We start from the raw sequence: 13742 nt of genomic DNA on the forward strand, positions 1-13742 counted from the left end.
AGGAATGCCACAGTTACCATGCATGGAAAGACAACATGATCTGGCCAATTCTAGTTAAAGATGGTAAGCACCAAAACCTTCTGTACAATTTTATAGTCTAACTTCTGTATATCTTGCATCTGTGTTCACTCCCATCTCCAGGTTTCTTGGCTCACGGCACACAGTCCTGTGTAGGCCAAGCAGCTTGTAGCTGGCGTGAACAACAACATCAGTTACTTCTCATCAAGTATAATTTTTTTTAAAACAGTAAGAAAAGGATCTGTCATCACATGATTTAAGACTTCCTAGAAAGAACAGAAAGTGATAAGGAGAGCTGAGGAAAAAGTGACTGGAAAGATAAAGAAAGGAATGTAACAGCTGGGAGAGTGAAAGAAATCACTGAAATAAAACTGAGATGTTCCCAGCCTTAAAAGAAGAGCTGGAAAGACCATAAAAGGTGACAAAGTAAGAGCTTGGGAATATGTTGAACACTTTAAATGTAAGGGAACTTAATTTACATGGGCCTCTGAAACTCTCATCTCCAACAACTGTAAGATACATGGCCAGCTGACTTGTTTGAACTATCATTTCTTACATATGTAAAATTATGCAAGGATCTAAGGAGAGGCAAGGATCTTGTGTGATAAAAAACAGACTGTTTTTATCTTGCTGCCTGCTCAGCTGTTACCTAGATTTAATGCTTGGGCTACAACTTCAGTAATTATTCTTTTTTAACTAAAATTTTGACAGCTGGCTTCAGCTTCATTCATATATTTGTTACTGCTGTAATTGCACACCACTCCACCTCAAAATCCAGTGACTTCCACTGCTATTGACAAAAATTTTTCACTCTTGGTACAAGATCGATAGTTTTGAAAACAAGGATGGAAGGTGTGGTTATTACCTGCCTAAAGCTCTAAAAATATTTAATTATTCTAAGTATTTGGGTTTCTTTGAAACAGGATGAGGCTGTGCTGTGCATGCACTGTATGGTGACTGAACATCCTCTGCCATAACCTGTACAAGCAAAACGAACGAGTGTAACAGCTCATTCCAGAAAATAGTCATCAGGCTTCAAATGTTGACCTGATGCCTCCAGAACCACAGCAGAGGTCTAGAGCTGAAAGAAATTAAACATAGGTATCCCGCTTTAATTAATGCATTAGTTAAACAAAGGTAGTTTTATAGGAGATAAGAATTTGTGAGACACTGTCAGGCAACAGAAACTGAGTGCCAGCTTTCCCCACCAAATTTAACATACTCACTTAAGTGGGCTATACCAAGGAGAGAGTGCTAAATATAAATAAAATAAAAATCTCCAAAACAATCTAGCCCAGCCCTTTCAGAAACACAGATTTTTCAGGCTAGACTAGACTATTATTACAGCCAGCCAGCCTGTCCTGCAGCATGACATACAAGAAAGAATTTCACTTTGCCGTTTGTGCATTAGACCCACAGTTTTGCTTTCATTTATAGTATGTATTTTAGAAAATTACTGTATTTTGGTTTAAAGATTTCAAGTTATCCCTTGGGTGGCAGGGCAGGGCAAAGCACCTGTGGTCACTGGGGCAGCCCCAGGCATCAGGCACCTCCTTGTGCAGCGGCCAAGGCTGGGCCAGGCTGTGGGGCTGTGGGTGTGCCCGGCCCAGCAGAACCCATTGCTGGGCAGAGCAGGGCTCTGGGGAACTGGAGACCCTGCTGGGGCAGGGCATGATGGCCCCGGGAGGCTGAAATGGGATCCTGGGCTGTGGGCAGGGTGTGGAGGCCCTGGGGGCTGGAAAAGGACAGTCAAGGTCCCCTCAGGAACCTGACATAGGGCTCAGCTCTTGTGCCATATAATCTGCAATATTACCTCTGTTACTGCTGAGTATTTTTAACCTCACCTTTGTAACAACACAAAGATTACTCTGTTGATTTTGCTTTATTAAGCATGTTTCAAATGCATTCTCTTATTTTAAAGGAAGAATTTATTAAAATATATTCCTGCCACAACACTTCATCTTTTGGTTGAAAATGAGACATTTTAAAGTGTCTCCACCAAAGAAACAAAATAATGAAATTGAGAATTTGCCTCATTTGTTTACACTCACTTAAATGTTTTTACCTACTATTGGTGGCTGCTATCAGTTATTACAGAGAGAACCACCTGCACAATCTGAAATTATACTTTGTAATATGTATCTATGACTGGTTTTAAGTGTATTATTATTAGTTAATGGAGCTGTATGTAGTTTTTCCTTAGAATTAAGAAAATTAGCATCAAAAATTCATTAAATAATGGGTACTCAGAAGTCAGGAATATGTACAACACATTCTCAGACAAAAACATAATCAAGACACCTTCTTCAACAGTAAGAATTGACAGAAGAAAAGGCAATCCTCTCCTCCCTAATGCTTTTACCTCAATTTCATAACTTTCCAGAGGTCCAAACACCTAACTACCAGCTGGTCTACTTACGTTGTAACAAAGTGGAAAACCAACAACTTGTGTATGCTGGATAGACACGACTTATGAGCAGTGTCACTAGGACATGTCCCCATGGGGTAGAAAGACCCTGTTTAACGTGCTGCGAGGACTATTGCTGCAACCCTGGAGGCTGACTCTGTGGTCCCTGCTCCAGGGTATCACTGGGCAGCCTGCTTCAGGAGGTCAGCAGCAAGAATTAGCCTGTGTGGCTAGTGCACTTCAAAGAAAATTATCCATGAAACAAACAACTGACTTTTCAAACATTAGCACAGATGAAATTAAAATGATAGAAGTGAATGTGCATTCACATTATTGGAGGAAGATATTATCAGACAGTAAATAAGTAACACACAGCATGTCCAGCTGGGGCTTTTTACCTAACAAGCTACGTCCCTCTCTTTTTCCAGTTCGAAGTACTCTTTTTTAGAGAAGTGACTGGATTGTACAAGGAAGGAAAGCAACTACAATGAAGAGGTTAAAATTTCCTGACTCTGTAACCTTTCTATAATGTTGAGCTGTTCTTTCAGAAACCACTAGCAACACGTGTACCAATAATGAAGGTGCACATTACTCATATCACACTCCTGAAAAATCAACATTATTAATCTAATTTCACACCTGACTTAAATCTCCAAAGCCTGCGTAAATCACACTGATAGCCTTAGCCTTAGTACTGAATTTCATGGCCTTAACTTTCTACTAACGTAAGCTAAAAGCTCATTTATAGAGAAAGACTCATCAATATATCAATAACATATCAATACAACAGATTGATATTCATTACTCTATGCTTACATCATATATATTGACTTCAGCCTTTTTGTCTGTATCATGGCTGAAATACATAAATGAGCCAGAGCTGTCTGGACAGGAAATATTGATTTAAAACAGTGGTTTTTTATACAGCCTTATTGAGCTGATAGCTGCTTTAAAAATGAAAAGTTGGAAAATTCCTGTAATATTCTCCTCCAATATATAAATTTCAGCATAGAAAGCAGAATATAGTTAGAATTAACTTGGCTGGAATAAACTGGTGTCCCAGGTGAATCTATATCACGTGCAGAAAAAGAAAGTATCTCTTAGGTGCTCACTTTTCAACCCAGATGAGACTTGGAAGACAACAAGGTCTTTCTTTTTGTGAATAGGGAGATATAAAGTAGGAAGAGTGTTAAAGAAAAGTGTGAAGGACAAGGAAGCATCTAGCTGTTCTTTTTTATCTCCCTCCATTACTTATTATTTCACAGAATCATAAAATGGTTTGGGTTGGAAGGGACCTTGAAGGTCACCTAGTACCAAGTCAGCTGCCATGGGCAGGGACACCTTCCACTACTAGACCATGTTGCTCAAAGCCCCATCCAACCTGGCCTTGAACACTTCCAGGGATGAGGGATCTACAGCCTCTCTGGGCAACCTGTTCCAGTGCCTCACCACCCTCACAGTGAAGAATTTCCTCCTAATGTCTAACCTAAATCTCCCCTCTTCAAATTTAAAACAATTATCCCTTGTCCTATCACTACACACCCTTGTAAAAAGTCCCTTCCCAGCTTTCTTATAGTCCCCCTTCACGTACTGGAGTTTTCCCATCACTTTCATGCCTTAACAGCTATTCTATACAGAGATCTTCCCAAACTTTACGAATCCTAATAAAGTTCAAAAGTCTTCATCTCTTCACAGAGGACCTTGGTAAAATTAGAATCCAAAATTAATTCAGTAGACTCTCCAGAAGACCTCAGTCAACCATTACTCACTATCATTATGCAAGCCAATGTAAGAACACTGTACGGACATAAAGCTTAGCAAGAATAATAAGCAAATACTCTCAGCTTTTAACTTTCCTTTAATTAAGACCTTGTTCTGGATTTTTTTATTTACATCCTTACTATTTCTATCATTTATGAGTCGGAGGAGACCAGGTGAGTATGTCTAACAGAGTGGTAGAGAAAGGCATCAGGCTTTCTTTAAAATAGTTGTTGAAGCTTTTGTTCTTAAAAAAAGCCTGGTTAACAGGCTTACAGAGATCCACACTGTAACAGTCTATAACAGTTTTCTGTCAACAAAACAAAGGACTCAGAAGCACAGGGTCTTCTGAACTGACTCTAAAGAACATCAAATTTGTGACTGCAATCTGAAGACAAAATCAAACAGAAAACAATGATTTTTCCAAAGATTAACAAAGTGCTTTGAGCACTTGAAAACCACTTTTCTATTCCTATACTATTGATCTCATGTTCATTCACCAGAATGTGAAAATACTTAGGTTTGCTTCTAGGTTTGGACAAAAAGTTATGAAATATCAGACCAGCACATTTTTTGTCTAAGAACACTGCTATGCTAGATTGTCTGTCACAATTTCTAGGCAGTTTAGTATTGCAAGGAAGAAAAAAAAAATAGCATTACTGAAAAATATTTACAAAGAAGTTGTTAGCTATTGTTAAGAACTATTGCAACTACTGTTGCTTTTATTTAATTTTAAAGGCAGAAAAACTTTGTTGAAATGGAATAAATGAATCAGCAAGTAAGATACACTTTGTGAAATTTATTTGAAATTGAGTGCTGCTAGAAAGCTGTCAGAGGAATGTTTCAAGGTCACAACAATTATATTCAGAAATTTCTAGGAATCTTGCTCAGTGTAAGTACTTATTTATGAATATGCAAAACTCAGTGACATTTCCATTTACCACCTTTGTAAATTAAAAAAACAACAAACATAGCACCCTGGATATCTCTAAGCTGTAAGAAGCTTAGAATAGTGCTGTATATATTGACTGAAGATGCTAATTTACTAACAGTTCCAGAAACCACACGTAAGAAAACCAATAATCCAAGACTACTTTGAAATGAAATTTCATGGTAACTACTAACCTGTACAAGAACAAAGTAGCGTTTTTTCCATCGCTTCCAAACCTTCTGTCCTAGTGCATACAAATATCTGAAAAGGAAATAATAGGGTATTTTTGTATTAATAAGAAGCATCAGGAAAACCCACACAAACAAGTGTATTCATTTGCTCTGTCTATTGCACTGCTTCTTCAGTGTTGTCACATCTAAGAAGTGATTTCATTTTTTTTCTGTTTACTTAGATGATAACAATAAAAAATTCTTTTTTTCCCATAGATTTGCCAGTGTTTCTCTAGTCTGTGAACAGTCACAATGTCAGTTTGGAAAAATGTTCAAGTAATAGCAGACACACAAGAGAAAATTTTTTTCCAGAGTAAACAAGAATCTAATTTTCCAAACAGAAGCACTACACTATAAAGACAGATTACTAAAAAATCCTTGTACCTTTGGCAAAAGGGATCAGCTGTGGGATTATACACAAGAGCCTACGAGGGTCTGTGCTTAAAACCTGACAGGAGACCAAAATATTTCCTAATAGATGACCCTTTTGGCTGGCCAGCTTCTATCAAGGGCATCTAGTACAACTAGGTGGGTAAAAGGCAGAACAAAGATCCAAATTGTTCAGAGCAATGAACACTGGCTTCACAGGCACTCTCCAGAGGATGCTGGCACATAGATTCTGGAGAATTTATAATTATTAGGATAAGAGATGGTTGACTTGGATAGTTGGCAGGTGGTGGTACTTAAGAGTCTGCTGCCCTCTTCTTTTTGATGTCTTTTTTGGCTCTGTTGCCTGGTAGTTCTGAACTCTGATAAAACACATCAATCAATCACTAACTCATGAAACAGGCAAGTAAAGTACAGGCAAAATGGTTTTCCCACCTGTCCTGGTTTGAGCCAGGATGAAGCCAGTTTTTCTTTTTACTGATTTTTTTTCCTTCAGTGAGCTTTCTTGTAACTAGCAACAGTGTGTTCTGCTAGGCTGATAAGACACTGGAATGTTTTTCTAACTACTGAGGCTTCAAGGCTGCACCTGCACTCTGCCAGCTCGGACACTATGGGGAGATCTGTGACCCCCCCGTAGGAGGCTGAGTTAGACGGACAGCAAAATTGGCCAAAGATATTCCATTCCATATATCTACGTAAGCTCAGAGGAAGGTCAGAGATCACAGAAGACAACTTCCTTCCTTCTTCTTCTTCCCTTCTCTTCCGTCCATGGCCGGCGTCCAGGGAGGACTCTGTTCATCCATCACCGTCGATCCTCAGGCTTGATCTCTTGTGACCCCCATAACTCTCTGCTTTCTCCAGCAGCAGCTTCGGGATTCCTTGGGACTCTTCCCAGTTCAGGGAAGTGCTGTGGGAGTTGCTGAGGGTGGGGGGTGGTGAGAGGCTTTTGCCTACACCTGAATATATTTGTATATAATTGTATATATTTTCTTGTATGATTCATTAGTGTTTTAATTAAAGCTGTGTAGTTTAGTTTTCAATCCAGCCAAGTCTCTCTCTTTTTCTCTCTCTCCTTCCCTACCTGGGTTGGGGGGAGGGGGGATCGAGAGCATTGTTGTCGGACCTGAGTCAAACGGTGACACCACCTGTCCTAGGCACATTCTTTACTGCTTTAGGGTATCACGAAGGACAAATTTTTGTCTAACATGAATGTTCAGCATAATGTTTATTTACCAATGATGGGTTGTCAAACCATGTGATGGCTCCTTCATACTACCCTCTTGCCCTTCTTCAACTCCTGCTACATCTGTTTTGAAGCTCTGCCTTGTTTGGTTACTCTGCTTTTTATTAATGTGAAAGAGAGAACAAATGGCTTTGTGTACACAATTACCAGTTGATGTAGCTTTCTTTGAATAGTCCAGATTCTGCCAGATTATTTTTAACTTCTTAACTCTGTGATTATTATAAACTTAATAAAAAGAGAGGAGTAAGGGTTACATCAGAAAAGTTTCCAGACTTTTCCCCAAGCATGCCACATGGCTATTGCCCCAAGATGGATGAACTTCACTCAGCCTTGAAGATTAATGACCAGCAGGGAGAAAAGTAAGAAGGTCCATAGGAAGGCTTTGGGCTCCCTCACTCCTAAACCTGCCCTGTTCTTCAAAGTGATTCTGCTACTGCATCTCTCAGAATACCCCGTAGGTTCCTCTGATGTATGAAGGAGGACAAATGCTCCATGGACTATGAAGACCAACTGAGGATACACAGTCCTTAAGTGGTACAGTACAAAGGTATCCTGACCATGTTACCACTCTGTTGGCATGTCTTAAATAACTGTAAAGGAGCCATAGACTAAAAGAGAATTCTTCTTGCTCAAGAGTAATCCTGGTATCAGCAGCAGTGAGCAGATCTGGCATCATCAGTGGGAGTGACTTTATGTTCTAACAGGAACATGGCAGAAAATGAGCAACTCAACCCTAGAAACACCAGATTCTTTTACATTATTAACTGAGCCTGGTATAGACAGGTGATTTTAAAATATGAGATCTTAAAAGAACATTTGCTATCAGAGTAGAGGCTGTTTGCTTTTTAAGGTACTTTTCATGCAAGATATACCACATGTAGCCCTGCAGTACAGGAAGACTATCATAAGTTATGGTAAATTCAAAATTATAAAATAAGAAAGCACACAAAAAGCAATTAAATAGCACCATGCACGTCGGGTTCTTTTTCCTTCTATTCATCACTTCCAATTAAGGTGTTAAATACGAGCTTCCTTGGGAAACAATCGTGTGGAACACTGACTACCTAACTTTAAAATCCGCTGCTGTTAGGTAAGATTAGGTAACAAAGAAAACAGCATTCATGACACCAAGCTGGGATTTATTAGAAAAGTCCAAAGCCTTACGTTACTTGGTTTTACAAATCACTATAAACACAACAATAATAATAATAATCTCATATTATTAATTCCTCTTCCAGTGCCATCTCTAAGGGTGACAGGTTTGGGTTTTTTTAAAGTAATAAGTTCCAGCCATTTACAAGGGATAGACCCTGTGCTCATTTTAAGTGTTAATGCTCCGAATAGATGAGGAGATTAATTCTTACTCATGTGTTTAACATTTATGGACAGAAGGAGCCAAACATCACAGAATCGTAGAATCCTGTTTGAATTTCCCCATCCCTTTTGTTTTCCATTGAAAAAAATGAGAAGTATCTAAAAACCTCGTTAAATTCTCACAGTATTATCTAGGATTTGTAGAAACTGCAGATGACGTCTAGAACTTAAAAAGTCTACAAAAGCCAGCTTCCAGAATTAAATGGATTTCACAACTGGAGCATAAAATTATTGGGTTAACAGATTCAGAGGTGAACTAATTCCTAGAGCCAAGTTGGAGAACTTTTTATTTTTAAGATGGAGAATTACAGCATTTTTCACAGGCCTCAGGTAAATGTCAGTACCACAAACCAGAGCAGACCCTCACAGTCACCAACTCACAGAGCTGCAGCCTGCTGCTTCTCTACTTAAGTGTGTATCTGTACCAGCCCCACTCACTCTCTCCATCCAAAAAAAATGTACACAAGATGCAGTGTTAATCGCTCAGACTATTTTAAACACCCTCAGGAGCAACAAGAAACACACAACAGCCATTCCTTCAAACACTCTACCTTTCTTTAGGTAAAAGATTCTGCGCAATGCAAAGAAGAAACTGATATTCAGAAATACCCAGCTCCGTATTTCTAAAAATTACCCACAGTCTTTGCTACAATTTTCTCACTTTCATTTGAGTTCTAGGGTTGTCATAATCTGAAATTACTGAAATAGTAATTGCTCTTTACTAAATGGATTTTATTTGACTCCTCTTTAAGACCATATTTTGAGAGTGTTTAATGAGTAGATTGACAAGTTGTTATGAAAGATTGGTCTTCTGATGTGCACAGAAACATATACAGATGTCAGATTTCTATTCTTTAAAAACATATTAATTTAATAAATAAGATACCTATAGATAACATCTGTATCAGGTACATGTGCACATAAGAAAGTACAGTTATAATCAGCATGTATATGCTTGGTTGCCTTCTTCAGCTTTTTTGTATTATTCACATAATTTCCAGTAACTTAAGACTAATACACCTGCTTTTATACAGCACACAGAACTGGGATCAAATATAGTGAGTCAGTAAGTGGTACACCAATGTAAAGATTTTCTAATACAGTTTGACAGTGACATGAAAATGCAACCAAAGGTACAAACCATGCAATCACTGAGACTTTAGCTTGTAGGAACAGTTCTGTAATTTTCTTTTCTTTATTTAATCCTGCTTTCTTTCTCTTCACTTACTTCCAAATTGAAAAGTAAAAAGTGGACTTGTATGCAGTCACAGATTTACCTGATTATACTTCACAATGCTTACAACATAGTGGGAAAACAAACATTTACTATTTAATTTTCCTGGTAAACAAATTAAAATACAAGAAATCACATTTCCATTACAAAACACAGAAACACATTGATAAAAATGTTTTATATATCACCTTGTATCAGTCAGTATCTTTTTCTCCTCCAGAAACAGAACAAACAAACTGAACAACCATTAAAAAAAAAAAAGTCTGAGCATCACTATCTTTTAAATACATAGAGGTTACATATTTTCAAAATCCATTTCCTTATGGTACAAAAATGCAAAACTATATTGCTAAATATTATAGCTCAGTTTCAATGATGTGATGGCATACATAGGAAAGAAGATGGCACTTTATTCGCTCTAAGTCCATGCTGGGAGAGTACAAGGTTCTACTTTTTGATGAAAAAAATCAGCACTTATGAATAGCTGAAAAACATAATTGAATGTGGAATACTGGAGCTATTCATTGCTGGAGAAATGAGAAAGGATTTAATACTTTTACAGAGATCATTTTTAGACCAGCCTTTTTATTCTAAGGAATGAAGCAATCTATCTACATCTTGAATGATAAATTCTCTACTTGCAAAAGGCTTCATTTATCACAAACAATGAAAAAAATATAGAAAGAAAAATCAATACGTGTAGCAGTTTAGTCCAGCAAAGGCCTTTCTTAAAGAGAAACCTCAGTCAAGGTTGAAAGAGCAATTAATGCAGTCTCAAAAATCTGGGCCACTCTGATAGAGTTCGGTTAACATGTGGCAGAAGTAATCATCCACTTGTGAAAATGATTTTCAGTTCATTCTCAAACACCTTTCAGACACTCATGATCCCATTTAACTGACAACAATACAGGCTATCTGTGGGCATCATTGCATTCGCTGTGAGAGCCAATGGGGACCAAATGCCCACAGGCACTTTCAGTCATCCCTGCTCGCTTGCATAAAAGGAATCTTCCTTGCACCGCATTCCTTCTTTTCTTTAACCCCGCAAGATTAAGCCATTTTTTGTCTTCAGTTGAGGATGAGAGAGAAAACTGATTCAAGACAACAATATGACCTGGGTCATAAGAAACCTAGCTGTAAACATTCTCAGATTCATTTTAGTACTTTCTGTGCTCTTGAGAAAGAGAACTAAATAAGCCTTCAACAGATGGAATGAAAAAAGAGCTTAAACTTCTACTGTAATTATGCCTGCTAAGGATAAAGAAATGGTGAAGAATGTCAAGCAATACAAACATCACAGCCACAGAAAATGGTTCAATTTTTTCCAATGAGCAAGATACTCATAATATGAACAGGAAAATGTGGGTTTTTTCCCCCTAAACAACTTTTCATTTTAAGTATAAATAGCTATTCGTACACTGGCAGATAAGATATCCCTAGAATCTTTAACAGTGGTATCTTACTGCACTCCAGAGAGCTTCAACCTTTGTGAATATGCATGCCAGTACTTATGGAACGTGTGAAGTAACTGCAATGGCAACTTGAGAATTAATAATCCAATTTGTGTCATATCATAAAACCTATTTAGTATGCAAAGTGGGAGTGTTTGGCAAGACAGAATAACATCTTTTAGCCTTGAGAGAATTTCAGGCAACAAAAGAATGAAACCTTTCAGATGCAACATAAAAGTAGAAAGTGCTCAGATTCTAACGTCATCTAATTGTAATGTAAACAGTAACACAGCACAAGTGTGAAACACCTGGTGCTGAGGAGCAGGCATCCGCTCTGTGCTTTTTGATGCAGTTTACATTGGACTAGCTCTAGTCTGAATTCATGGAATAAACTGCTACCAGTGTTTGCAGCATACATGACTGCACCCCTGGAGCTCATCTCTTGGTTTAATTTCATCTAAAAGGTTAACAATCTGTGAACAAAAACTGTTACCTGACGTGAAAGAAAGCACAGTAAGCACTAATATGAGATTGATTTTAAAAGTGAACATCTGTATTTAAATACTAATGTTCATGAAGTAGAAAAAAGCTTCAGTTGCACTGCTTGAGCATCCAGTTTGGCTGCAAAAACAGCTCTTTACATTGCTGGACCTTAAATAAACTCAGAAGCTTCCTGAGCACCCAGAAGCATGCAGGCATTGGGCCCTGACATACCTGCGACTGGAAGCACAGGACACTCCAATGAGATAGAAAAAATGATGAGCGTTTTTTCCAGCCAGACGGTAATATTACTTGTGATCTAGAAAGCCTAAACAGCAGAGGACCTGTCAATTGGAAAAATGTAGTTTTGTTTCTAGGTCATACACTGCCACTGATGGAATCAGTCAAAACACCCTGGTCAGTGTCACACTGCTATAAAACAAATCAATGAACTAAGCTGGCAACTAAAGCAACTCCAATTCTGGAGTCTCAGTGTTGAAAACAGCCCATTTTTTGAAAGCATGGCAGAGGCTGTAAGAGCAGTGATCTCCTTCAGGAATTATACTTGGATTTGGTTTTCTCTGGCTGGTTATGTGTTTCTTTTCACTGTCTAGGAAGCTACTTCTGAATTGGTATCACTTTAATTCAGTAAAGAATACAGACTTCAGCAGAGTTAATTTTCAGGGTTTTTTTTTTGGTAATGAAACATATAAGCAGAACAAGATGCACACATTTTCATCCTAAAGACTGTCAGTTCTAAGTATTTTTGTAACATTTGTTGTCATCATCACTAGTAGGTATTTTTAAGTCCTTATAAAGTAGTATAAAGAGGTACATCTGATCTATCAAAAGCATGAGGAAATATATTACACCTGGCACCCCTGTTTGTGATTGGAGATGAAGCACAGAAATTATGATAATGCATTAGTTGTTAGCCTAGCACTTTCCTTCAATTTGTGCACATAGAAGATGTTTATTCAAAATGTTATGATGTTTTAAAATTATTTTCTAACAGCTGGATAAAAAAAAACACCACCCTAAAAAGATTCACTAGAAACCCACTATTTTAAAACATCACCAAAGTTTTGAAACAAATCAGTTTAACAAGTCCTAATTTAAGTATCCTTACTTTCTTAACAGGAACACTGCTTGATACTTGAGTAGTGCTTTGTATACTTCAGGTAACTATTCTTCAAAACCGATCCAGTGAGGGAGTTTAGCATTATTACTACATCAGCTTTTGTGGGACCAAAACCAACATGGAGAAAAGCAAGGACTGTTCAGAACCTGAGGTTGTAGCACAGCAGAAGAAACATTCAGGAAAGCCTCACACCAGCCCTTATCCTCCAGGCATTAGAAAATGTGTTTCAGAAGCCTATAAAGCTATTCAGTCTTTTCACTTTGTGTCAAAACTTGCAAGTCATGAATAAATTTAAAAATATCAAATAAAATGTTCCAAAGGGAAATCATAAATTAAATATATTTGTATTTGCAACTCCACTATGCCACTTTTCAGGGGCCATGTCTTTCACTTACTTTGTATGGATCCAGCATAAACTACTTGGTGCATATTTATCTTCAAGGCTTTATAAATTACTCTTTAGAAGTGCCCTTCTGTCTCCATTGGCTATACCAGATCCCTACAGTGCCAAGGCTCCAAACTCTGTCATTACAGTTAGTTGCCTGAAAACAGATTAAATGAAGGAGGCTTTCTGTGCCTCAGCATCACCTAAAGGAGATAACATGGCATTCATATTTCTTTTTGCTAATACAGAGCAGTCCACAATGAAAATTGCTAGAGTATAATTTAAGCAACAGTGTGGAAAATGCAGTTACCTTCTTGGAATTTGTTAACAATCTTTGCAAGAATAGTCTTTCCCCACACTGCAGAAATAAAAAGCTTTTTATTGGAAACTATGTGATTTTCTTCTGGATTAAAATTTTGACACTTCACACTCTCATATACTGGGAAACCCCTTTTAATCTACCAGACTTCATGTAAATATTGGACCCAATGAATTTCACTTCTCTTTCCATCTAACATGGATGAAAAACATAGGACGCTGCCTGTATCAGTGGTGTAGACTCTTAGTTGCATCTCTAGCATCTCTAAGGAATGCAGGAACAGTGCCAGACATTAATTTCCATTCTCACACAGCAATGTGATTGTTATGGTTTGTTCCCATTAACTCAGATTAGTGGTATTTAATTGTGCAGTTTAGGCATTCC

At 37.8% G+C, this 13742-nt stretch overlaps 1 protein-coding gene across 1 annotated transcript in view; it reads right to left on the reverse strand.

Moving 5' to 3' along the window:
- The window catches only part of CADPS2 (Ca++-dependent secretion activator 2), a 220420-nt gene that overhangs the window by 107752 nt on the left and 98926 nt on the right, over positions 1 to 13742 (reverse strand). Inside the window, exon 9 of the mRNA XM_010004331.1 lies at positions 5309 to 5375. Within this exon, the coding sequence (XP_010002633.1) occupies positions 5309 to 5375 (67 nt within the window). The remainder of the gene's footprint in view (positions 1 to 5308; positions 5376 to 13742) is intronic.

The sequence above is a fragment of the Chaetura pelagica genome, unplaced genomic scaffold (genome assembly GCF_000747805.2).
Source record: "Chaetura pelagica isolate M959 unplaced genomic scaffold, ChaPel_1.0 scaffold68, whole genome shotgun sequence".
In the NCBI taxonomy this organism is placed as follows: domain Eukaryota; kingdom Metazoa; phylum Chordata; class Aves; order Apodiformes; family Apodidae; genus Chaetura; species Chaetura pelagica.